Genomic DNA, 27,810 nt, shown 5'->3' with positions numbered 1-27,810 from the left:
ACAAAGATGAAAAAAACATAATGATAAATTATACTATACGAACTCATAATTTTTTATGCAACATTTATTTAAAAAATAATTCAAAATAGTACTCTTCTTGGAGTGAAGCTAGGCAATAAACATTGAATAATATACATATATATATAAGTAAATCTTAATAAGAGTTTGACATAAATCTGACATTTCAGTCGTTAATTCTACACACAGAAATATCTTTATAAATTTTTATTATTATTGAATTATTTAACAATCGTCTTACATTAAAATAGTTTCAGAATTGTTCTTCAGATTTTCTGGAGGTGATCGACGTAATATTAAAATGAATATAATATAGATTTGGATTCTGATGTAAACATTGTCAACATAAATGCTCTTAAAAATTAATTAGGTACACTTAGCATCTTGTCCGGCGAAAGTACCTTACACATATTTTCACACACAGATGTCTTATTTCAAACTATACAGCGATGCGTTGAACTATTGCCATTGATAAAACGTTCACCAAGCTAAACACACAGAGATCTCGAAGATTTCACACATTCCACAGTATTTGATCATGACGAGTATTTCAGGTTAAGCAACGTCCCTTAATCGAACGAAATACAGCTTCATGACTCAACATTAAAAGAATAAATGATAAATATTAACAATTGACTCTGTCTCAAACATATAGCACCCTGTCAGCACCGTTAAAACTATTATTATAGTAAGAAGTACATGTGAGCACCGGTCTCAGTTCATATCCTCTTTTTATCCGAAATACAATAAAAAAAGAATATATTCAGTTTGTTTTGTGAAAAAGAATGATTCACAAAGATGAGTGAAGTTTTTAAAGTATTTATACAAGAAAAAAAATAAGAGATTTCTGCTGAGACAGCGCATCGAACCAAAGGACATTAGTTCCATAATTATAATCACTGTCGTCCTTCGTACTAACTATGGAAGTGGCCAGGGCAGACCCGAAAAATCAACAGGACCACCCAAACCAGCATCAGCTTCGAGAAGACTCATGATAACGGCCATAGCTGCCTCATCATTACCATCAGAAGGCACCGGATTTGGCGATTCGTTTATGGCGGTTCCACCAATCATTTCCATCATATCCTCGTCCGGCGGTGCGCCTAAAATCCAACAAAAACAAAACGCGTTACATACTCAATAACCTAAATTTATCGAATCGAACTTAAATCAACAAAATTCACTACGTTTTAAATTAAACAAAAAGTCAGTTAATACATTGCCAAGTATGGGGAGCAAATGTCTTTAAATTTTCTCAAACTAATCTATATCATATATTGATTATTTTGATAGGGCTTCTCTAGTTTATAGGAATAAACTGAAGGTAGTTATGATTGTTTCGTTATTTCAAGTGTTTTAAACAATGTTTTTGCTTTATCTCGTGCTATAGAACATGCTACGCCCTATTTCTATTCTTCCCCAACTGATAAATCTGGCAATCGTACTACACACCAAGAAACGACTCCTTAGAGACAGTAATAGCTATGACCTTGGTCATTCGCGATGCTGTTGAGCTGCACATTGTTCACTACGTGACTATAAACTGGAGTAGGGTGGTTGCTACTGTTATCGCTTCCAATCCCAGGCTGAGATGACTTGTGGACACTGTTGGGTGACGTAATCTGCGACTGTTCGATAAAAAAGATTAACGTTGAACTGAATTTCATCTTAAAAATAAAAGAAAAAATCTCAACGATCAATTTCTAATTTTTTCAGTATAAGTCATAATGAATAAAGTATTTCAATATTGAAAATAAATTGTTTTGAGGGAGCTTAATTATTTGATAATAAAAATTACCAGTTACTCCAAAGTTAAGCCACAATTTCCGATAAAATGAGAATACATATTCTCTAACTTTCCATTTATTTAAAGACTTTTAATTTGTTTAAGAGTAATTACCTCAGTATTTAGCAAAGTAGGTTCTGGTCCTGGCCCAGGACTGCTGCCAGAAGAGGAGTCCTCGCCGCGCCTTTGAAGGTCCAGAACCTCCTCCGCTATTTGTCGTCCTATTTTACTTACCTCTACGTGGCTTGAGATCAGCCTTTCCAATCCGCCATTACCTGGTGCATAAAACACAAGATTATGTTAAAACTTGTTTTACTCGTATATCTTTCTCTATTTTAAAATCGTCACCTATTTTGCGTCAAGTAATCTTAACAATATTTTTATAGTGTGGTAGTAATATTACGTAATAAGTAGCACAAAGTTGACAAGCAGTCTTTTGGTTCAGAATTTATCTTTTGAACATAATATTTCAAATATTTTCCATTTAAAAATGTGCGTTTGTTTTTCTAATACTTATTTTCCTATTTAAAAATGTATGTTTCCTTCAATAAAGATTTTCAGTAATTTTTTGCCACAACCATCACTTACTTTGCGCGAAGTAATCATAATTGCCCTGAACACTGGAGTCCTCGGACCTGTTCGCGTTACTTCCTCCTTGACGCATATTGCAGCTAGAGCAAACGAGGAGTGTTAAGTTTCATAATCAAGGGAGAAAGAAACCACGAGTAGTGCACTTACAAAACCGCAGAATTTTTCGCGATCAAGTACTCAATATCTTTGGTCCATGGGTTCCTAAACGACTTCCATTCAGACTGGAGCCTTACAAAGCTAGATCCTTTACTCCTAAACCTATAAACCTGGATGCGAGAGTTTTACGAGTTATTGACTCTAATTAATTATTATATAGACATAGATCATAGAAGAATGAATAAAAGAAATATGAAGAAACCTGCGTTGTGACTCGGTCGGACGCTTGCAGCGCTGCCTTATGAGATTCCGCAAGGTGAGGAATATCCTCGTGATGATAATACTCGTACATACTGGTACCGAGGAGCTCCTGCGGAAGGAAGCCTAGCACCAGGGTTGCCCTGAAGAGAAAACGTCTTGAAAAATCCTTAATCGGATCTTAAAGAAGGTCACGACGAGTGACACGAACCTCTGATCGACGAATAGAAACTTGCCGTCCATCGCGTGTCGCGATATAAATTCTATGCTTCGAAGACGAGGCCTCCTGGAGGCGTTGGAGGCAGCCGATATGTCCGGTTGCACCCGACCAACTGCCACGAGACACGACAAATTGCAAGCTTCCCCATCTGCCTCCCCCTCCTGCTCCTCCAAACCTATCTTGGCCGGTGCCCAAGACTTGAGGTATCCAGTGCATTGTATCACGCAATATTTCCAATCTGAAATCAATCAAGTTTCTTAAGACTCGAGACTCGGAAAAGTATCAATCGTCTATGAATATATAGGTCCCTATAGTTAAAATTCTTCAGAAATTAAGATACAAGAAGAAGTGCAGACGTGCATCTCCCTGCTAACTATTGTAGTATAAGAGATATCAAAATTTTGCAGAACGGTATCTTTTCGAAACGCCTTGCTATTTTCACTCGGAAAGGATTTGCGCAAATAGCACATACGATGTTTAGATCAGATCCTATATACGATGAAAAATGTTAATATCTCTTGCAGTTATGGAGATACACTTTTTCTGCGCTCTGGGACGTTTTAATCGGCGGACCCTACAAATATTAATATTATTAAAAATTACTTACCCACGTTCTGCTGCTTTTTCCTCCGATGACATCCGGTGGTAGCATCAGCTTCCTCTTTCACCTGCATCTCAGCGCTTCGAACACTGTCGACCTTCCGCTTCATCCGACAAAAGAAGGACCTTCGCGCGCCAGGACAAAGACGCGAGACTCCTTGGGGCACGTCGGTTTTTACCGGCAACATGGCTGCGAATATCAAGCAAATCTTTTAGATTTCCTCATGATCCCTACGTCATTATCTGATCGACGTCACTATATATACCTCGAGCCACTCCGCGTTGGATATTAATTTTTTAAATCTTCCCTCCTAACGATAAATTCTGCTAAAAATCAGTCGATCTAGGTTTCAGTAATCGGTTTTCGATAATCCTGCAAGTCGCCCTCAAGGAACACGTTAATTTTTCTTCTCGTTTCAACAAGGATGACTCGTTTAACTATGGAGAGTTTTTATTGTCGTCGCGTCATAACGCATCGAGCGGCTTTTTATTGCTCACTCCCGTGTTTCGCCTAATCATTGCGAGTGCCTTCTCTACTCTGCTTCACCACGGAAATAGCGCAGACGTGTTTCGAATTCGTAAATTTCCACGTTGACCGAGTTATACCGATCTTTATAGAATGATAATGATGCAATTTTAGCAATGTTAATTCCTATATCGACGTGTTCGATCACTTTACAAGCTTCGATTAATATGTAGAAAGTATCGATGAGTAATTGCCACTTTTAGAGGTACAAGTCACGCTGCATCGAGGCAACAACTTAATCGAGCGCAGATTGAAAATTATTGAAAAAATTCAGCTTACTTTTGGCATCGATTAATCTCTCCCTGGGACTGAGATCGGAGGATGAAAGTTGCTCCTTTACCTTAGCAACGTCCTTGGGATGCAAAATATCGAACCAACTTTGACCCAAGAGATCACCCTGCAAAAAAATTGAACAAGTGACTTTTAAGTTCTTTAAAATTATAGCTTATAATTTATATAATAACACAAGTGCACTTATGATACTTGAGGATTTAATCAATTTATGCATAATGGCTTTCGGACATATAAACTGCAAGTAATGGTAGTACAGAATTTGTATAAATTGTCGACGTATCCAAGACTTGTACAACATTTGCATCTTATGACATATGTATAATTAATAGTTTATCTTTACTAATATCTTCCAGAAGACTATAGTAATATAAAAGTTTTTTAAATTCATAAATTTTCTCTTACTTTCAACTTTAGCAATTCTTTTACATGTCTTATTATATTTATATAGTCGAAATGTACTTCAGTGGGCGAACCAAACTGATATTTTGGAAGAGATTGCATCCGAACGTTATTTTGTCTACCGTGCTATCAATCCAAATGGGAAATAATGCCAAGGGGAAACGGGACACCATTGATCGGATACCTGAGAATAATTGAGAGTTTGCGAGACGGACTCGGACACATATAAAATTCTTCCACGGTCACAGCCTACAACGAAGACGAAACCCTCGGCTGCCTGAAACAAGAGAAATGTTATTTAGTTGCGCCACTTTCGGATGAAACATTAATTACTATTATGCAACTAGTCTCGACAAGATTTTCTATTCCTATTCCAATATTTATTTATTTATCCCGCAAATCTGAAACTTTATTAGTTTTCCTACACAGTAATTACCACTGCTGCATCTGATCGAGTCTTCGCTCCAATTTCACAGCGTCAACTTTCCATAATCAATCACGCGGCGAGCATTTGCATTGCAATTTAGATATTGAAATTACTTTATGTCCATAACTGGTCAAATCTCATGAATGTAATGCATGGTGATGGATGCAAACTCTTGGATTGCACAATCATATTATTAAACAGAGGAAGATTTGTCAAGTTTCATGGATTATTTACCAACGTAGATTCAATGAAGTTTTAAGAATTTAATTAAAATTTCGAAATTACTTTAATCTTATATCTGGTCAAAGCTGACACATGTAACGTATGATAATAGATACAAAATTAAATTGCACAAGCTCATATTATTAAAGCAAAGAAAGTTTGACGAAGTTAATCGATTCTCTGGCCGAATATAAAGTCAATGAAACGAAATTGAAGCATTTGAAAAAATCAGATTGTGCAACGATGACTGGAGTCGTGGGAAAGCAAAGTACATTTGTATTTTATCAACGTTTCATCGTAGAATCGAAGTTTTATATCAAAACAATATAGATATAAATTATTGTAAATTATTGATACCAAGTTTAGGAGCGATACAAAATTGGATAATGTTTAATCGCATGAATTTCGTCGAGGAACAATGGCGAATTTGAACAGTTGCGAGCTTTTCGAAAGAGACTGAAGCGCGCGCGGTGGCGATTGCTCAGGTATTCCGGGTGTGGTCACTCGAATGGGATATACTATTTAGCTACACCTGGTGCGCGCTGCAGGACGAGGTGAATGCGCTCAGGAAAGTCCCGATAAAAGATAAACGTGTACGACAATGAGAAATGCAGGCCGACAAGCAATAGCACAGCAAGGCTCGCGAAGTTCCTGCTCAGTCGCGTAACGGAATCCGGAGTAAAGTTGCGCTCGTGTATAATTATGCCTCCTGGACAGTTCAAACGGTAGGTATATTATATACATATATCTAATTCGTCGTGGCCCGGAGATTATTAGTGGTCGACTGCAGTCGCTCCTTTTATCGAACATTTCTCCACTGGCCTTTATATACTACACACTCACACGTATATATAAAATACATTGGAGTGCAATTCTTAAAAAGGATATTTTTTCATTTTCGTTAGATCGGTCTCTAGGTCCACTCTTAATAATTAAAGAACTGATATCACTCAAGTTTACATTTTTAACAAACATTCTAAAGGTAATACCTCCGAGTCATTTATATGCACTTTTTCCATTTAAAACTAACATAGAATTTTCAGGGACTTTGGAAATGAATTTTCTTTTTAACTATATATCAGCTGAAAAAAATTTGAAGGTAAGGTCACGAAAAATCCAAAATTATTTTCCCAAGTCCCTGAAAATCGTATGTTAATTTTAAATAGGAAAGTGACCGAGAAGAGTCCCTCTAGAATGATTTTTAAGGACGCGATCTCCAGGGGTATTTTTTATTAATTATTAAAGTACATTTGGTGAGAGGGCGTGTCAGTAAATTAAAAAAATACCCTTTTTAACGGCTTCCCTGATACATATACGCATTTATATGCATGTATATAGCAAATGCAATGTGCTTTTGTATAATTAGCAGCGAAGGAGTGTGTTGGAGGCTCGCGGCGCCATTAGCACCGTATAGACAAGAAATAAATGCGCAGCTATAAATCTGCGACTCGAAACCTTCTCTTTCGAAGGCACGGGACTGTTCGGTGAAGAAAAAGAAAAAATCTGTAGCACGCGGGAGAAAGGTTAGCCACGGGCTTCGATCTTACGTATGCGGATTGTAAGAGTTAAGAACGACGTGTATTATTGCGGAAAGGAAACACTTCCTTCTTCGAGTATATATAAGCCTGGGTAAGAAAGGCTGGGCCCAGGCGGCTCTATATAAATTCACTTCGATCGGAGAACGCCCATTTTTTCTCCCTATTTTTTTCTACGTCCCTCACCAACCATGCCCGTTACTTATCCCGCGTTAAGTGCATAACGAGCTTCACCGAGACTCTCGCGAGATTATCTCGCTCGCATACCTCTTTAATAATAATTACCCACTGAATTATAACTACCTTTTCACGCCTTGACTTATTTATACTGTGCTGGAATATAGTATATATAACTTGGAATTTTGAAAGGTGATAAAAATTCTCGATTGAAAATGACGCAACTCCTAGGTACCGTGATATTAGTATACAATGCACGTGGAATTTCATCTGGTTTTCGCGTTTTCCCGGATCACGCTCTGACCCCCGGCGCATGATTCTTGAGTCTGTCTGGAACTTACGCAATTCTATATGTAAGGTTTGTTCGAGGTAATATCGGCAAGTGTTGATGGAAAATTTAATGTCTTTTCTGTACTTTTTTTTTCTTATAGAAAAATGAAGCAATTCCATGACACACAATGATCTAGATTCGCGCAAAGGTCGAGATTCACCTGGAGGATGAGAGTTTTGAGTTCTTGGTCGCTGAGGAAGGCAGGCTTGTAATGACCCTCCGTGTAGGAGGTGACTGCTCCGAGGATGGTCTTGAGATGCTGGACGGCCATTCTGAGGACGGTCAACTTGTCGAGCTTCCGGGACATCGCGTGGCACATTGGCACCATCGCCGACAGCTCGGTTATGTACGTGTTCATCTTATCCCGCCTCCGCTTCTCGATCTCGCTGTGATTCTGTCTGCAAAACACAATAGGCTTATACTCAATGATTTATATACACTCTTGGAAAGTTCGTAATGAATTTAAGGCTACATCATTCTACCCACACACACACACTATACATCAGCAATACGCGATCGGTAAATTTGCTTTGGGAGAAGAATCGATGGGCTCGATCAATATTTTCTGATAAATTTCAGTGACGAGAATCTAGTGGAAAACTGAAAAGAGTCTGGAGCGATTCTCTCAAGTTGGATACGGGGCTTATATATTTTGATTGGGTTTGACGAGGGCGAGTGTGCAGCAACGGAGAAGATCGTTTTGCTCTTGTGGTTGATTGAAGACGACGGATTGGATTGTGTCGGTGATGATTGGGCCACCAATAGACGTTGCACTGTGCTCCATTATGCAAGACGATTCAAGTCGTATAAAGGACACTTTTGAAGCCAGCCACCAACCATCGGCGTCATTTACCTTCAAAGAATTTGCATTCATGTCCCATAGCTACGTGAATTGACCGGCGAGACGGATATATGTGCGTCTACCTATATATATCGCCCACTAGAGAAACTCGTACCCCTTTACTACACGTTTAATCTCACGCCAGCCTCCTATTAATTCCAGATCTGATTATCGTAATTTTACACGCTAATCATACCCTATCACCATTATTATAACCGAGTCCTGTTTCTTCCAAAGCTGGCTTTGCATCATAACATATCTCCATATAGATCCAGGATTACTCAACATCTCCCCTGCTGCACACACACACACACACATACAGTCTCAGTCGCTTTTACAAATAAGTACAACAGACTTTCGATATAATTTTTTCATGGCTATTCGAGAAAATCAGTAGCTACAAGTTGGACGAATCCGAGAGTCGCGGAGGGGCAGATTGGATTATCGACGTCATTACGAAGCCTCGGCAAGAAGAATCTAGACGGGTCAAGGTGATCGTCACCCTGGCAATTCCTGACATAATACGATGTAACAGCATTACTAGAACGATGCCTCGATCAACATTCCACTGTTTCGTAGTACGCTTCCCTAATACTATCAAGAGATATGGTACTGTCAAAGGTGGCATGTAACTCATTTACACACAAAAGTTGAGATACTATAAAATTTTTTATGCCAAGTTTGATCATACTATATCTAATTTTCACTTTCTATGAATATACCTTCAGATCGGTTTATTTCATTAAAAATCTCATAAAGCTTTCATTGTATAATATTGATAGGAGCTTTCAAACGAGACCACAAAAGTTCAAATTGATTCACTCAATCTTAACAAGAGACAGAGACTGCATATTTGAACATTAATTTTCAGCTTTTCTTCCCACAGAAATTTTTCCAGATTCTCCTTTTTCTCAAACATTCGAAAGGTAACAACTTTCCCAGAACAAAGCTTCGATCAACATTATATATAATATTTTATAGTAGCGCTTCTATCTCGACGGTTCTCAAAGTGGCTCACTTTTTGCTGTCGTCGTTTGTACGAACGGATTTGGCATCGTCTCCCGCATCGTCCAGTAGATCACTGTCGTTGCTGAAAAATAGAAAGAGAAATTAGAGGTTTGCCGCTACGAGGGAAGATCGGAGATTTTCTTGAAAATAATTATGAGAGCACGTGGGAAGTTGGCAAATCATTGCGTTTGATTGCAAAGCTTGGTGGTTGGGTTATGCAAGACGCGACGAATTCACTTAACCGTGAAATAAGCTGGTCGAGTATTCAAAGTTGCGGAGGGTGGTTGGACATACTGAAATAATTTCTTGTTTGGACTAACACACCCTCCCCTAGCACGCGTTACAGCCCTTTGATGCTGGAATTTCGTCAAGTTTCGCTCACGTACAGCTTCCTCGCAGCATTTGCCTGAAGAAACGGAACGTAACTCTGAGAGGTTTCCTGTTCGACACTCTACACGTCCTTGCTAGTTTCATTCTTCGTGTATTTTTATCAAACACCTCTGACAAAGCGGCTTTCAATTTATTATTTTGTAAAAAATGCAACAGAAGCACGAAGGATGCTAATAACGATATTCCAGGAAAAAATCTTCAGAATTTTCGGTATGTTCGATTTGATTTAGGTCCGCAGCGATAATTTCGACAATAGTCTCAAGAGGGACGAATCTCGCGTGCCATCTACGTCGAGGCCTTTGACGCGATTCGTCGAAAACTTGATTGGCAATTAGCCCGCGTTCAGCGTGAAACGAAGTGTCGACGGAGATCGAAACTGAGTTTCCTCAGAGTGGAAAGCGTGTCGGGAACTGGCTTCCCTTTCAGCGACCTCGAGAAAAGCAGAGGGTTAATGCGTAACTCGAGGAAACCACCTACTTTGTGTGCCTGGAGGAGGATCGATTGAAAAGTCACGCGGGCTCCGGTTAAGTTTTTAAGTTATTTGTGGTGACTGGTGAATTTATGATTTCATCAAAAAAAATCCGGTAATGTCTCTTGATGAAATGTAATTTGAAAAGACCAAGACACTATGCTCTTTTACAGGAGAAGTTTAGTCATACTGTACCCAATTTTCGTTATCATTCGGTATATATACATTAATGATCGATTTATTAAATTGAAAAAGGTGAAAGGAGACAAACGTACTGGCAGGAGAGTTTTCGTTTTCGCGGGAAAGATGGATAATCTTCTTTGGTGTCCGTTGGTGGTTCGTTGCTGGGGGTGGAGGAGGTGCTTCTGTGATGGTGGTGGTGGTGATGGTGATGGTGACGGTGTCGATGATGACGATGATGATAAAGGTTGGCGGAGGTGGGCGATGGCTGGTCGGGGAGCATGTGTGGGGGTGTCTCCATGTGCGGGGGCGGCTCTGCCCCCGCGACGACCTTCTGGCTGACGTTGGCTGCTGCAGGACTGGGGGTGGCCGCAGCAGCGTTCTTCCGCACCGCAGCTGTCGCGACCACCGCGGCTACACCGGGAGCGACGTTGGCGACGGTGGTCGTTGAAGTAGCCGCGGTTGCTGCGCTGCTCTGACTGTTGCAGCTACTGTTGCTGTTGCTGCCGTTGCTGGCGGGGGTTGGAGCCGCTGGTGCCAGACCTTCACCGCCCCCCGCCGAGCCGCTACCAAGCTCACCCACCCCCGTACTTGGGCCTATGTCGCCGAAGTAGACCGCGGAACACGAGCCTCTGAAAATCATCAGAAAACACTATAATCTTCCTAACCTCTTTTAACCATTTTATTTAAACATGCAATAAGAAAAAAACTTGTAAGAAAAGTTTTTTTTTAACCAAATACCACTTTTAAGATTGAATCTTTTTGTACTAAAAAATTAACGCGAACGAAGCTTGGGAGAAAATTAATTAATTCATTTCTTCATCAATAAAGCTTTTCGTCTTTCCCTGCATATATTATATATATACATCTATATATACCATAACTTGAGAAGTAACCTGATAAAACACGTGACGGCAAAGAGATTTCGAAGCCTAATAAATGAAGGATTTACAAGGGTATTAAATAAATAAAAGATTCGCCGTTGCGGTGAACGTATAGTTCTGCAAATGGAAAACAGGTTTTAGTTGGAGGAGAAGGCGCCCTATTGGTCGTCCTATCTACGCGCGGTCAACATGCAGCAACAGGTCCGGGAGTATCGAACTGTCGATAGTCCTGTGTATACATTTTCCCAATGCAGCGAAACGTGCTGCGATTCGAATCAATGTTAATCCACGTAAATTCCGCTTCCACCACGGTGAATCTGCCTCGTAACGAAACTTTACAGCCGTTTTTAATCAACATTGCGAATTAATGAATTTTTTCAACGAGGACAACGCTGGCTGGCCGAGTGAACGTAAACGACAGAAATGCATTGTTCAAACGGATTAAATAAATTGATCTCTGGCACCATTCGGCTCGCTCGAATGTGTACTTGGCCGTTTTCCCCGCTGATCCGTACTCGATTAGATGGTGGATTTCGAAATCGAACGACCTCCGACAAGCCACGCGCGCAACTTTTCTCCAATCCGCCTTTATTGTCACTAGTTATTTCACGTAACGACGTAAAGTATAATACGCGTGATAAAACTGGCAGTGAAATTGTCAGTAATTGTTACGCAACGCGAGAGATATCGTTGACTGCAATGCGTGGGAACCTGCAGTGAACAAAATTTCTATCTCGTTCCAATTGGCGAATCTCTCTCGCACACAAAGTGTTCGTTAATTTGGTGGAAAATGCGAGAAACGTGTTCTTTCGCATTTGTAGAAAAGCTCAGGATCAAGGTCGGCCAGTTATCCGCTACCACCAAGTGCAAGTGGTTCTGCGTATAATATGACGTAACGCGAGCGATTAACGTAACTCTATTTATTCATAGATAAAGTCGCACGCGACACATTAATTGCTGTTTCTCCCGTGCCACACACGTTTCTGCACTAATAACATCTCGACTGACGAGAGTCAGTTTCTTCAAAGATGTCGAGGAAACGTTCCTTTTTCTTTTTTCCATCGTCCGCACTCTTCCGATACACACTGACATTTTTCCCTCGGGCGTTTTTCCCTCCAAAACGATACGTAGCTTCTTTTTGCTGACCGCAGACGGCGATTTATACAATTTAAAAGTTTCTAATTTTAGCGACGCTCGGGATTTGTATAGTGCTCTGCGATTATAATTCGTGCAGATTCGTGAAATCATACTACATACAGTGCAGTATACAATTCTTGTAATTAATTCGTGTTGAGAGATTCCTCGAATCTCGATTCAACTTTATTATAATAAGCACTTGGATGATTAATTTGTAAACAACCTTCATGCGAACATTTACATTCAAACTTAAAAGTGGGATGATATTCCATGCAGATTGGTGAAATGGTAATAAATGAGAGTGCAGCATACAACTTTTCAAATTAATTTATGTTGTGCAAGGTTTTTGAAATCTCGATTTAATATTAAAAACTCTGCGTGATGGACTCGTAAAAAAATCCAGGTGAAGATTAACTTTCAAGCTTAGAAATGAAATGATATTAGCATTTCAATGAATGATTGACGTTTGATTCTCAACACCTGCATCTTCTCTCCTGCATGACACGCTGCGACTTACGAAATTGCATAGCGTTCATTTAATGCATTAACATATCCCCAATCATTAAATTACAGCACTCTATAGGTACACACCAGCACACCAAGCGTTCGTGACATCACGGATTGTAGAATGCCTCGATAAGAGATCACTGATAATACGGGTAAGGGTCAACTCCTGCGAAAAACAGTTTTTTCGTTTCCCGATAAATAAAACACGAATGACTCTGTGACGCACGAGAATGCTACGAGTCTATATACAAATGCTACTCGTAATAATTAAAGCGGATCGATTGATTTCATTTATTTTATCATTGCTGAAGCAGAAAAACGATAAAGAACAAATAAAAGAAGATTCAATTATTTGTTTAACATCGATAACGTGCCGCGAGTGTGTAACAATGATTTTTGCGGATAGAACAAAATCAAACAATGAATGAATCGTCGTAAAGAAACGCAGGCTGCCACACACGATACGTTCTCGTTGGTATTACCGGAGCAGCAGCCACAGTGCACCGCGATTCTATAAGAAACCGTCCGTATTTAAGAGCTTATTGTATTATGATAATCGCAAAAGGGACAAGCGTAATGTCGTTCATTGAACATCTTGAAACTAAAAGCATATATTACACCGTTACAGCGTTAAATATGAAAAAATTGAAACATCGAGATGGGAAGATTTATCGTTGTGTTTCAGAAAATTGATCATGGAGTAAGAGAAGAAGGGGGAAGCTCTCAGAGTCGATCGACTTACTCTTGAATGGTGGCGAGATCGTAGTAACTGCGTTGCTGCTCGTGACATTGCTGGGGTTGCTGGTAGAGGGAGATGGAAGCAGTGGTGGCAACGTTTTGCTCGTGGCAACGTTGCCCCTGGCGAGAGTCATTGCGGGCCTGCGAGGCGAGCTCGTCGAGAGAAATAAATTTCTGGGCTCCCTGGGCCGGATGGAGGAGCTGTGTGTATCCTTGAGTCAGTTCCTGGGCAACCATTTCCTGTTGGACGGGATCCCGGTAACGCAAGAGATCCTCCAGTTCGGATTGAGCCGGCCCCTGGCGCTGGCTGTCTCGCTGCTGCAGTTGCTGACTCCCCCGTCGACGTCGCTGCTGCTGATTCTGATTCTGATGATGCTGTAGATGGCAGGAGTTTACTCGGGCGCCATCGCCGACCGCCACATCATCCTCGACACCGTCGCTGTCCGCCAATAATCCATCCTCGTCTGCAAATATTTCTTCTTCTCTTATTTCTCTCTTTCTCTTTCTTTCTTTTCTTCGCGTACCCCTTCCACCCCAGAATGGTTGCAGTGCTAAATCGATCCACCGAAGAGAATCTCGTATTTTCAGGATTATCAGCGAGGAGTATCGAGATAAATCATCATGGAGAGGGAGAAGAAGGGGAAGAGCCATCGGGATGCCGTGAGTATAAAATGATTTGCAAGTCTCGCAGATAAGAGATTTATCACTGGTTACGCCGCGACGCATTTACGTAATGCGAGAGACTTGGTCCTATCGTGCGAATCGCTCGGCCGAGACGCGTTATTAAACTCGGTATACTCGGCCAGGCGGATGCAAGGAAACACCACTAACTCACTCACGCACCTATTTACACGCCTCTCAACGAGATTTTCAAAACATTAAACCCTCCTAAATCGTAATTGCTCGGTTATTAACGATCGACTCGTTTTTCCAAATTGCATAAATCTTCCCGAAAATTATCTCACGCTTGCAAATTAGATATTTACCTTTTATATCGAAGATGTACGAGAGTGTCGCAATTTCATTGCACTCGGTTTCTGTTACACTCGACCAAGAAAGAATAATTAACGAATGTTGTGCCTGTAATTCCGCACGATTTTATCACTCGCCTTTCTATAAAATCAAGTTTTCAATGGGGACCAGTTTTTGCGAGACAGCGTTAGTCCGCTTATTATATTACAGTTTGTTTATTGTGTATCGTCTAACGGTTATACACTGTGCAAAATTGATTCGTCGACCTTTCTCAACTAACTTCACCCTGCTCTTTCTTTCTCTCTACTTAATATCTATACTATGCTACAGCACGAAGAAAATGATTCAATTATCCACAGTGTATGCGCTATACTACCGTACAGTGGAAGAATGCCGAACCAGCGAGTAACGCTTTATGAAGAAAATTAAAATTCAAGAGTTACTCGAGTTATGATAAATATAACAAAACAAAACGATCGCAAAAAGTTTAGAGAGCCACGTATGGACTAGAAGGAAATTGTCTGCATTTTTTTCACCAATGTAAAAGTCGTCTCGATATTGTTCGACACGAGTTACACATTACGCAACGGTATAATTATCGCGAACAACGAAAATGCCGCTTAGATTCAACGCGACTTTACCGGTAAAGGAGTTTATCGCGATGTGACAGTTTTATTACAAATAATTCGTTAGCTCCTGCTAAACACTAGTTAATGCTTGTACTCGATGCAATGATGAAACGGTCAAACGTGTGAAAGAAAAACATTTCATTTATATGATAGCACTCTCGAGCGATATAGAGAAATACCATTAAGTTTTATCGAGTCTTAAAACTCGCATTACCATTAATCTCTACTAAGACAAAATTGCGATTTAGCTGTCGAGTAAATGTCAGCGCGACGTTGCAATATAGTCTCGTGACTATATCTATGAATGTCCCTCGTTGATTTGCGATAAATTAACGATTAATTATCGAAAAATTTATAATGGATATTTTACCGATGAATGACTATATCGTACAGGGTCAAGTAAGATCCGGAAATACGTATTGTCTTCTAATCTAGATAATATTAGCAGCTTGGAATAAAAATTGAGGAAGGGAAGGGGGGGGGGGGGAGAACATTCTTTGAAGGGGTTGTTGCATTAATTCAAGATGTAATACAAACGTGGAAAAAAGTGGAAAGTGAGTTTTCATATACGATATAGTGAAAGGCGTAGCGTGGCTTTTCGCTGAGAGAGCAGACGAGTCGGTCGATGATGAATCAGTGAAAAGTTTGGTATTCCTAACGAGTCGCGAGTCCCCGAACGAGTTAAAGCGTTAATTTCTATAATTCAACGTTCTTATGACATTTAGCCAAGCAGCATCTCGTAGTGGAAGTGGAGTGGAGCGGGCCCGATAGAAACTCGGCCTCTGGCGAGTGCTCCGAGCTAAAATTGCAAAGTGCATTACGTGGATATAGCCGATCCTTACGTTCGAAAGGATTCGATCCTATCGCGTAAACCAGTTTCGAACATGATCTACCAATGCATTATCACGACCAGTGGCCAAGCAGTATCGTAAAATCTACCGGCTGAAATTCTTCCACCCAACGATTTCCATGAATCTGAAACTCGATCGAAATATCCACCTTCGAGGCTCTTTCTTCGCGCTATATACCTTCACTGGAATCACTCTGATCAAATGACCGTTTCAAAATACAAAACAACTATATATATATATATGGGGAGAGAGAGAGAAAGAGAGAAGAAATTTGTGTCGATATACACACGTTTAGTGTTTTTCCGATCATAATAAAACTTTACGCGCAATGTCAGCTGGCTTCGCGTCAGCATGGCTCGAGAAACCAGTTTATACGAAAATCCTGAGTGTTTTTTCCGACGGAGAGATATTGCGCGATAAAATTTTCTTACGCGTTTCAAAGGTTTACACTGGCGTCAACCTATCGATTAGAAAGATAATTGCGGATTGAGGTTTTTCATCAAGATTAGATCGGAAGGATACAAACCAGTGTCGGTTAATTGGATTATATGGTATCATACAAGAAAGTGTATTTATACGGTTTTCAAAAAAGTCGAATGTCCTTTTTTTCCCCAGGAATTCTATTTTAGTTTCTTTGGAAGAAATGCAAACGAAGAATCTTGCGCTTGATATTAAAAATACCGAGGAACTGTGTTTATAGCTGCGTTTATACACGTTTAAAAATGATCATTCGACAATTAAATAGTAGCGTAGATATTAAAAATTAATTCGCGTCGAGCTATCGTTTAGAGAGATAATTATGGATTAAGATTTTTGAGATCAAGATTAGATCGGAAGAATACAAACAAGTGCAGTTAATTGCTTAACACAGTCCAATACAAATAGCAAATGTTTGGAGTTTTGAAAGAATCGTGGAACCTGCGCTATTTATTTAAAAATCCACTTTGATTTTGATAAATATATGTAGGAAGACGGGTTAAAATAAAACGAGGAATCGCAGAGATTCGGAGTCTCTTGGCGACTACAACCATTGCTGAGAGGATTGATGGAAGGCTGGAGGATGTGTGAGTTGGTCTTACCGAGGAGCGCGTACATCCACGTGGTGGCCAACGGCAGGGAGGCGGTGGTGGCATCCTCGTGGAGGTCAGAAGGCCTCTCGCCTTCCCTGCCGGCGGCAGAAGCTGCCCTCGTGCTTCGTTGGAACGCCCCAGAAAACGAGGAGCTCGTGTGCCCCCTCCTCCTTCTCCTTACCCCTACCTCTCTCTCTCTCTCTCTCTTCCTCTGCAAAGACTCACCCCAATCTCAATCCCCGATACCTCGGACTCACTCTTTCACTCCTCCTCCTCTCTTAATTCCTCTCCAAATCAATGTTCTCCAGTAGAAAATCAAAGGAAGAAACTTTAAAAAACACTGTTTGTCCTGCTATAAATTTCCCTGGTTCTCTGCTTCTCACTATCGTCTCTCACCTCGAATCGCTCCTCTGCTGCACCGTTGCGACAAGACAAATCAACCAAAGCTCGCGCGCGCGCGCGCGACCAAACTGCTCACTTGAACTTTCCGCAGTTTTCTTATATCACAGAGATTAAGCGGAGAGATACGGACGATTTTATCGTCGAAGAATTTCTCACGCGTTTGGGAAGTAAGTCGTGTCTCGCTGGACGGTGGGGACGAGAAATTGATAAGTTAAGAGGATTGCGTTGCTACCGAGGAGGATTAGGGGAAAAAATGGCACGTGAGCTTGGCGTTCCCGACGGAGGCGAGCGTTGACGGTATCGCCGGCGTGCACCAGTGCGTCGACTGTTGGTTTCTTCGTGTTGGGTTGGGTTGGGATCGGGTGGGCATGCGAGAATACTCGCGCAGTTCTCTGGAAAAACCGAGAGAGCGAGAGCGAGAGAGGGAGAGGGGGGGGGGGGGAGAAAGAGCAAAGTGAAGGTGTTTGAGTAAGATTTTGTGCGTGAGAGGGACAGAGAGAAAGAGAGGGAGGGGGGAGGGGGAGTGGCGCACAGCTGTTCGCTTCCGGGTGGCGGATACCACGTGGCCGCGCAACACCGGTATAGGTGGGAGTGACCGAAACCGCCCTGCGACGCCGCGCTTTAACGGGGGTAGTATACGTCACTGTTACCCCCTCCGCGCCGAGGGTGCCACGGAGTGCAACCAAACGCGCCAATGAGCTCTGTCTCCCAGTTTCCACGACACCTGGTGAACGGAAACCTGGTGACGCCTCTATTTGGAGAACGGAACTCCCCCCTCCCCTACTATATTCTCGAACACTTCCGACCATCCGCAAAGCTACGAGCATTTAATTTCGCGCCGAGCATTGATCGCAACCGTGAAGAAAACTGAATAGAGCAATGCTGGAAATTATGCAAGATGCGCCGAGAAGGAGGAAAAGACTGATGTCGATAAGAGTTCTTTGGTACCAACACATATATTGCACGTATATACCGCACGTCTCGTTTGAGACTGTTTCCTTCGACGTTTAGCTCGGGAAGCCCGAAAAATGCAAACACGCACGGTACCTCCACACATAGCACGACGACGGCTCGATATACGAAGCTGAGAAAGAAACTCCTCGTGGTTTAAAGGGTATATAGAATCGCGTGGAGGAGCACGCGAATAAACGTTGCTTCTCAATTTCATACTCCCTCCCGTGCGTAAGAAATTATTCCTTAGTTATACAGAGAGAAACCCCGAATATTCTCCCGAAGGACGTCGCGCAATCGAGCGATATACTCGTACATCTTATGAAAAAAGTTGCTGGTCTACACTCGAGAATGTCTGGTACAGGGGAAGGAGGATCGTGTAAGTCGACGAATGTACTCGAAGAGAGAAACATTTTGCAGTATTACTTTTTTTCTCGATATTGTGCGGGGGATTTGACAAATATTGGAGAGAATCGAAACTGGAAGAAGGGGGAACGTTTGATGTTCCGAAAGATTTAGTATTTTGCCGGTGCGGTGCGTGGATGCATTGCACGGGTTTGGTGGTGGGGAGATGCGTAACATACGTACTGGCCTTAATTCTCAGCCTTATGGATGACGTAGATGCACGGATGGCTAGCTGGTGCACGGTCGACGGCGGCGCGATAGCCGATTGTACTGTATTAATTAGCGCTAATAACAGAAGCTAAGCTGGTTTTCCTCATAGTCGAGAGGCTAGTCCGTTTGTAGCGCAACGCTAATCGTTATTATCGATGGGCATATCACCCTCCCGCGATATATCCCTCGCGTTTGAAGTGACCACAGTCCTCTCCGGATCCCCCCGGCTAAACCTGCTTCGCCATTCATTAACGTTATTTTTCGGTAACTAAGGGATCAGCCACGACGATTAATTTGCACCGATTTCGCCTTTCCAATTATTCCCCGAGGACCAGTCTTATCACTTTACGTTCGTTAACGGATTTCGACGGATCGATCGGTCCATTCGAATTTTTGCAAAAATCAATCGTCCCCTGTCTCTGCGTCGAACGACCGAGCTCGATCTAATTATCTCTTTGATTCGCGTCCACCCTACTTTATATACATATATATGTATGTATGCGAGTGTGTGCGTCCACTGGTATTACCTTTCGGCTTCTCCTCGAAATACGAGATTATCGATTATAGAGGCGTCCTTCGACTCCGAGGCTCAAAATGACCAAAGATAAGCTATTTCTATTACTGTATGTATTGTACTGTACCACCCTTCGACCTGATTGGAAAAACGACACTTTTCTGCTTATACACTCCCGTCCATTCTGATTATTTTTTTTTTTATACGTTTGTTACTCTTTTCTTTATTTTTCTTATAAAAAGCTCTAGTTGTTTCTTTAATTTTTTTTGTTTTCGATAGATCGATCGGTCTTTAAAGAAATCGCACGACAGGCTTACCTTCGAATTTGCAGCGTAACGTTCCCCTCGCTGTTTCATCTGGCTTCGTTAGGTCGGCATCTGAAAGTGAAACACATCAGTTTCGTATACTTGTATACGTCTGTCACACTCGTATTCTTATTGTAAATATAACTGCACAGAGTCGCACACGTACGCGACATTCAATTTATGTTCCTACAGATTGAACGTTCTATCGTGCGTGGAATACCTGTGAATCGCGAGAAACAAACTTCCGATTGTAATTATTCCTAATTGATTTTAGCACGAGATAATTTTTTTCTTCGCTCTCCCTAATTAATCTTTCTCCACCCCCCCCCCCCCTCCCCCTCCTTTGGTCTTTGCGACAAAACAGCTGAAATCCCCTTCTCCCTGATTGACTGACATTTTTATAATTGGCCACCCTCTATCAACACAGATTCCTCATTGATACGCGCGAGGAAGTGGAACGCTCGTTTACGCTTCGACAAGCAAATTAGGCGAAAAGAAACGCGAGACGTATAACTCTCGTCGAGCTTAAAATATGGACACTTAAAGACGAGTGGTACAATCTTTCGTTACATGCATTTTGATCAAATTTAAAGAGTCTTTCATATTTTGCCAATACTCCAAAATATCTTCGGTATATCGAAGAATACTCTGAAAGCGCGGATATACACGGCGCGTCCACTTGACAATTCCGTATAGCATAAACCGCGCTTCTGTTCCAAACGCCGCGCCAAAAATCTCCGTGTTACACACAGGTAAATAAATTTTGATAGATTCCAGTCGATGCATAAACGACGTTTTAATCGTATCGCTCTAGGTAAAGAAATGAAATAGTGTCGATCGAATGGGAAATGGATGGGGTCGTACAAAAGTCGAGGATAAAAGTCAGATGAGAGGAGAGAGGCAGAGCGCATGGCGGTGCAGAGATTTTCGAGGCTCTCGTGGGAATTGAGCCGACAGTACCTCTTACGTAACCGTACGGACAACAGTACAACAATTTAACCACGTGATTATGTAAACGTTATCAAGCCTGTACCTGACAGATTATGCTTTGCCGACGACATCCCCTATCGCTATATCGATGAACCACAAAAACGATTCTTTCGCCCGCTGCATAATACTAATCCACAAAGGCGAAATTAAAAAGAAACACTGATGGGCAGAGCGATATTCGATAATTAATTAGCTTTAAATAATCCTCGCGTTGATTGCCTATCAATTCTCCTACTGCGTCACTCATCCAGCAAATCCTTCCGAGATATTATTTCCTCCCGACCCAAAAGCAAAACATTTTATTCGCACAGTCACTTACACAACGAAATATCGCCATTTTCCAAATCATTGGAAGAATCGATGATTGTCTGAATAAAATATTCGGATATAACCAGTGAAGGTCTCGATGACTACAATTGCGAATTAGGAGAGAATAAAATTCATCAAAAAATCTTAGTTGATATATATAGAAAACGTATACATAACGAGAGTACGATAAGACGAAGGTGGAGGATGGCGCAGAAATGAAGTAGACTCGTATCAGGTGGAAATCAGCAAAGGAGATGGTTGTTAATGCATATCGGCCCCTGGCTCGTTACATGGAACATCTGCGTTCTGTAAATTCTATTCAAGTGAAATCATGCAAAAATCGAATTCTTTGCGACGACGCAGAAACGAGGGTCCGAGCGTACGATACGTTTTTCGTTGGATAATGCGTTGCCTCGATATTAATACATAACGTCGAATTCAGGTAGAATAAAGAGATTGGTCGATGGGATGATGAAAAGTATCGCGCAGAAATCGCGTAAAAAACTAGTTACGCAATGCAAAGTCTCCGGACCGTAAGTACATAGCGTTTGGATGTGGCAAAATTATTATACGAGAGTGCACATGGTTCTATCGATATGATTACGTAAGTACATAATTCCCAGACCCTTGGCTCTTTATCGTCAAGGACGTTAACCCGATTGTCGTTCATTAAATCATCACTGTCACCAGAAATCGTTGCGGTGTTTCGATCGCAAGAAAGCTTGCTTCGTGGATTATTAGATAGTGCAATGAAGAACATCAGCCTCTTCCTAACAGCATTATGCGATATTTGGCATTTTTGTTTGATCTAGACAACGAGGAAGCTGCCGGATCGTATAAATCACCGCTATTGGACAGAATATTTCCTTATCAGTCTTGTATACCAAATGTGCGATAAATTCGAGTACAATTGTGCACCGTTTCCTTGAGAATCCCAAGAATGGAAATTCCAAAGGTTCTACGTGATTTCTCCCGCTTTTTCGCGGCAATGCGATAAAACTTCCCTTATACCAAAATATAAGACCAGCGCCTATTATAGCAATCGCGTGTATTATGGACATTCCATTAACCATCTTTAATAGAGTTTTTTTTTAGCACTTTGAACATGTTCAGGGTTATTGGTCATGGTACGTAGAATTCACTAAGGAGTAAATTGCATTTTTGAGGGGATTGACATCCGGAATTTTTGGAATTTACATTTTTTTTCATCGTTACGCTGAAAGTTTTCACCTTTTGTTCGATTGTTTGGATATAAATATGGGAGATGACGGATTTATTCTGTTTAAGACGCGAATAATGATACGGTATTAGAATGAATCGAATATTTATAATTTATAACGTAAACGAAAAAAATTTATGAAAAATAATCAAATTCACTGATAGTTTTGCATATAAACCACTACGCATTCTCATCAGTGTTCCTCGTCTGTTCGTATTGGGACCAGGTGCACACCAATCCAATGACAATGAGATGAGAATGTGAATTATTGCATATGCGTACTACCAGCGCCGTCTGTCGATCAATTTTGTCACTTTTGACAGATTTTTTCGTATACGTATACATTTGCCCCTTCTCACTTCAAATCACTGTGTATTAGTGCGTACGATCTTAAAAGAATAAAATAATTGTTGAGAATTTTCAAACAAGCTTCTCGTTTGAGTCCGCGTGGTCAGAATGACGAAGATTCGTACGGCGAGAGCGCAATTGAATTCTCGATTCGAAATATGAACAGATGGAGTGTGTAAAGGAGGAGGAGGAGGAGGAGGAGGAGGAGGAGGAGGAGGGGGGGGGGAGGATACGTCAGAGAGGATTCTAATTTAATAATAATCCACGTCGAGACCAGGGTGAGATACACGCGAACGATTATTAAATGCAGGACGACGCTTCTCGTGCATTTGCCTGCTGGTATTAGAAGCCTAATTGAATTTGCATTTGAAATACTTTGACCTTTTCAGCTATTTTGCATCGAGGCGTTTTGCCTCCGCAACTGGAAATTCTCTGTCGTCGACGATATACCGCGCGCGTCCATCAGACTCGGCCAGCAACGAACCTCCAAGTCCTCCAACTACGCACGCGTCCTATCAACACGCGTTTCGGTCTCAGTTTACCAAATGCTGCTTAGGCAGAATTTGTCACGCAGCTCCTATCTAATTAGCGCGGAAAACCCGAAGCCCGGGCTTATATGTCTTATCGGATTCAACACCTTGCTAAAATTGTCGAGAATCATTAGTATAGCTCTTGTTAAGATCTCTTCGTGTTCTTAGAAAAATCGTAAAATTCGTATACGTGAAATTCTGACGAAACTCGTCCTATAAAATTTGCTTCCTCCTTTACCGTACATTAATTAATGAAATCTCGTGTTTTCTTGCACACGACACGATATAAGTTTCGGAGAAAAACTGGCTCGAACGTTTCATAACGATAGTAGATGACGATTCGTGAGAAAATGCATAGCGATAAACGCTGTAAACATTTTTTGTCAAATTTACATTTTTAACTTTACAAGAATTCCGTATTAATTACTATTGAATCGTTCTTTTGTGCAGTTTAATGTAAATGTACAAAGTGGTCGGCCATTGTTATTGTGATTTTGTAAACACTTTTTTTTGTCATAGCGAAGGACTGTTTGCAATATTTTATTGCACGTTTCCTCGAAATTTTAAAGTCATTGAAAACAGACGCGAATAATTCATCACGAAACGTTATATTAAACGTTTGACTAGTAATCTCGAGGTCCGGAAAGGTTATCGATTATCCAAGATTAATTATGGCGCTGTTAAATAACAAATAACATAATTTAATTCTTCCGACATTGATAAAGGATTTTCGATACGCGTCTGATCTGATTGGATTAAATAATAATCGGACTAATTATAGCACGTCACGGGTATCAGCGTTGAATGGAGCTCACGACTGGACACAATTGCAGCATCAGATGTGGCAAAACGTGACACGCTTTGATCACGCGAGTTCTCCAGTCTGGAGAAAGTGCCTCGAGTATTTCACCCCGAGACTCTAAACGCCAATGATTTTATAAGAATACCAAACGTTTATGTATAGTGCATCGTGTAATATCAAAGCGTTTGTTAAATTCACTTTCGATTCGACGTGTGGTTCCTAAAACGAACCGAGCCGATTTTATTCATCCGAACAATTATTTTCTTAGGCATGGTTGAAGAAAATTTCTCGATGAACGGAAGTGCAGTGTCTCCATTGACTCATCTTGTTTGTCATCGTCGGTATAATTCGTCGAGAAACAGCAACAATTGGCGAGAGATGAAGCGAGCGAACGCTCAACCGTTCCGAGTCGATTGCACTTTGATCCGGTGGTCGAGGCGGTCGAGCACGAGCGAGCAAACAACCACGAAAAAGATCGTTTCTCGAAGCATCGTAGCTGATGGTGCATCGCAACGTCGCACGATCGCTCTTTATCAGAAAATGCAGAATATTTCAAATTCTTTTTCTGCAGCGTGAAAAGCAATTTAATGCCAACTGTGCATGCGGAGAAGGTCGTGTGTGTGTGTGTGTGTATATACACGTATACTGTATAGGTTATTCAACAAACACAGTTGCCACAGGTTGCTGCTCGGTCAATATTATAATGCTCAGCATCACCAATTTTCGTTATATATTTGCAGAGATTTTTGCTGCTATGGATACATACGTATATATATAGTTTTTCACCGATCACTTTCTACATCGAGCATTTTAACGATAAATACTCCGCTTGGTATTAAAACACTCTAAAAAGTACGTAAAAGAGTTTTGGGCTGTTCCCGGTGGGAAAATGACCGCGCTGCTCGAGAATTGCTTTGATATGAGGTAATGCACACCGCAAAACACGCAAGAAATGTTACGTAAGACTCGCGAGTGTCTATGCATATATATATATACACGGTAAAGCGGCGAATGGCCATGCTTGCTGCTACCGTTCTGCCATTTAATTGTTGTTAACTATCGATACCAGAAGCTTCGATAAACTTCCTCGTTTTCCACCGTTCAATGTTCGATTCAGCTCCATCTGTTCCATGCGTCTACAACCACCGAGACGTATTTCGTGTCTTCGCGAAAAACGAAGAAAACTTTTGATCCAGCCATCCAGCTCTTAATTCTCAAGTCCCTCGACTACTCGAGTCATTAACAAATGAATTTTCTTAGAACGAGATGGATGAGAGATTTACTCTTGCAATTATTGCGTAATAGTTTGGTTCATTTGATGCGCTAATATAACAATATGTATCTTTTCAAGAAACTGGTAATATCTGACCATTAAAGAGACTATATACAGAAAACTATCGTTAATCTTATTGATGGGAAGAAATAAGAATATTTTTGAACGGTTGGGTATGAATAAATGTCTTCGTGCGAACAATTTGTGTATCTTGTAATGCATTGAGTCAAGTGAGTTGAATGGGTGAAGGAACTGAGGGCTCATCGTCGTTGGATAGCGGATGACATAACAGGCGCTGCTTATCATTGACGATAACTGGGTAGGAGGGGGGAGCGAAGGAGGGAGATGTACCAGATGAGAATACGCCACCCTCTTAGAGACGCGCAATAAGCAAAGATTTCGTTACGAATCTGTAACGTAGGACTGACCGACCTAACCTAACCTCGCATTATGCGTTTAGTTCCGTGTAAATCCATGCGACTCTCGTTCCTTGCAGCTCGCTCTTATGTAAGTTGGCAGTAGGTTAGCAGTACTGCGGATGATAATGCGGCAAGAATTTTATTATTCCTCGACTTTGCATTGTCCTCCACACCGCGCGCGCTCAACTCTATCCTAATGACTATTACAGGAATGGACGCGCATTCGAAATGGACTGATTTCGCGGAGGTCACTGACGTGATTTCTCGCATAAGAAACTAGTGTGTGTCAGTGTCAGTTATATTTATATATTCAAATGTGCACATATACTTTCTATTTCTCACTGTCAATAATCTTCCGCTGTTTCTTATTATCAGAAACAGATTGATATATATAATTATAAATATTTAATGTAGTATATTTCCAATGTTTATAAAGTCTGAAATATTGATTTGTATCGTCAATGTGACAAAAACATTTGCAAGTTCCGAGAAGCTTCTAGATGCAGCGAATGTAAATATTGCCATTTTTCTCTTGTAGCGCGAAAGCTCTTATAAATCAAGAAAGGGTGTGTGTTCCTTATGAATTATAATGCAGATTCATAATTTTTTTAAATGACCTATTTATTACTCCCGATAGCGGTGAAGCTAGTGTTTTATTTACGCGTGTCTTTGGAATTCGTAAAAGTATATTAAAAGTTGGAGATGCTTTGCAATTGCGAATATATTAACATCCAGAGGCATATTTTGTTTATATAGATGTTAAGTTTCATTGTTACAGCTCCGTACATTGTTTATTAGTTTTGCATCGACCCGTTGAACGTCAGCGTTGTATTAAACGCGGCGAGGAGTGCGGAGATACGGGAGAGCATTAATAGTTGCAACACGGCTGGTATTATAGCACAGCGGATGATCAATCGAGTAGCCTTCATTGGCGGAGATTTAATTTACAAAGATCCGTACTTGCTGCGCGAGATTATAGGCATTGGTCGATCTTGTTCGGAAACACCAATAACAATTACCGCCGACGACGTTTGCTCGATCAAGTCACTATAACTTTATGCTCTATTATCTCGATAAATTTATCGCAATTGGCGTTCGCGCAAAAATCTCTATACGTTGGATGAAAATTAGTATTAGGATTACAAATTGCGAAGGATTAGACGCAACTTGCAACCGATCGTTAGCTTTAGCTTCCGGGGAAGTTAAGGGGATAAACTTAATTCTTGAATAGGAGTCTGAGGCAGTGATAGTGCGCGACTATTATAATAGTACAAATAAGTATATTTATACAAGTTGAATATTTAACAGATTTAACATTGAAGAAAACAGACAAGCTTGTTTTTCCCGCCGCTGCGCGACTTAGTTTATGGGTTTATTTATCTTAAGTCGGGCATTTCAAACTATTAATATGCGAAAAGTCAATTGAGCGTTTTATTAGCATGTAAAAGCTACTGCTATTAGTTTATTATTCTCGGCTCGACTATAAACCAACATAGACTGACGAAGCTAAGTTTAGGAATGGGTGATGGGGCATACCGAATAAAAATTTAATTCTTAATGTCAAAATACTGAAAAGTATGTTCTTACCCAGCGTGCGAAGGATCATCACCATAACACGACACATGTATTAACATTTGCTGCGTAACAATTTTCTACGTAGAAACACATTGATTATTGCACACACAAACTTTAAACAATTGACATATACGAAAATTAACATTTCTTTGCACGCGAAAACGTGCAACGGCGCGTTTCCAGATGAACAATTTAAAAATGGTTTTCTTCAAAGGCAATCATATACTTGGATACGTTGAACAAGTGCGAACGATCACTCACAGATAGCTGCCTATTCGGTTGAGCCGCGCTGGAGCTTCGCGAACATGGAAGAACACGAAAAACCCGAGAGGGCACCACCTCCTAGTGATAAACTATCAGAATCGCCATATAGCACAAAGCTCATTGGTCTATGATTTATTA

At 40.9% G+C, this 27,810-nt stretch overlaps 1 protein-coding gene across 1 annotated transcript; it reads right to left on the bottom strand.

Moving 5' to 3' along the window:
- Positions 1–210: 210 nt before the first annotated feature.
- cyc (basic helix-loop-helix ARNT-like protein cyc) lies at positions 211–27,687 on the bottom strand. The gene is made up of 17 exons (XM_066744223.1): positions 27,421–27,687; positions 19,956–20,015; positions 17,166–17,367; positions 13,639–14,098; positions 10,464–11,000; positions 9,340–9,411; positions 7,641–7,878; positions 4,973–5,065; positions 4,375–4,492; positions 3,577–3,759; positions 2,961–3,207; positions 2,754–2,892; positions 2,543–2,661; positions 2,393–2,475; positions 1,919–2,079; positions 1,508–1,646; positions 211–1,121 (listed from the first exon to the last, which is right to left on the bottom strand). Exons 2-17 carry the CDS (start codon positions 19,992–19,994, stop codon positions 937–939), a joined length of 3,015 nt encoding a protein of 1,004 aa, XP_066600320.1. The 5' UTR covers positions 19,995–20,015; positions 27,421–27,687; the 3' UTR covers positions 211–936.
- Positions 27,688–27,810: the final 123 nt, after the last annotated feature.

The sequence above is a fragment of the Prorops nasuta genome, unplaced genomic scaffold (genome assembly GCF_024137725.1).
Source record: "Prorops nasuta isolate Cenicafe-Biocafe unplaced genomic scaffold, Cenicafe_Pnas_1.2 PNAS00038, whole genome shotgun sequence".
In the NCBI taxonomy this organism is placed as follows: domain Eukaryota; kingdom Metazoa; phylum Arthropoda; class Insecta; order Hymenoptera; family Bethylidae; genus Prorops; species Prorops nasuta.
The sequence above is the reverse complement of the archived record's forward strand: the minus strand, read 5'-3'. Positions and strand labels throughout refer to the sequence as shown.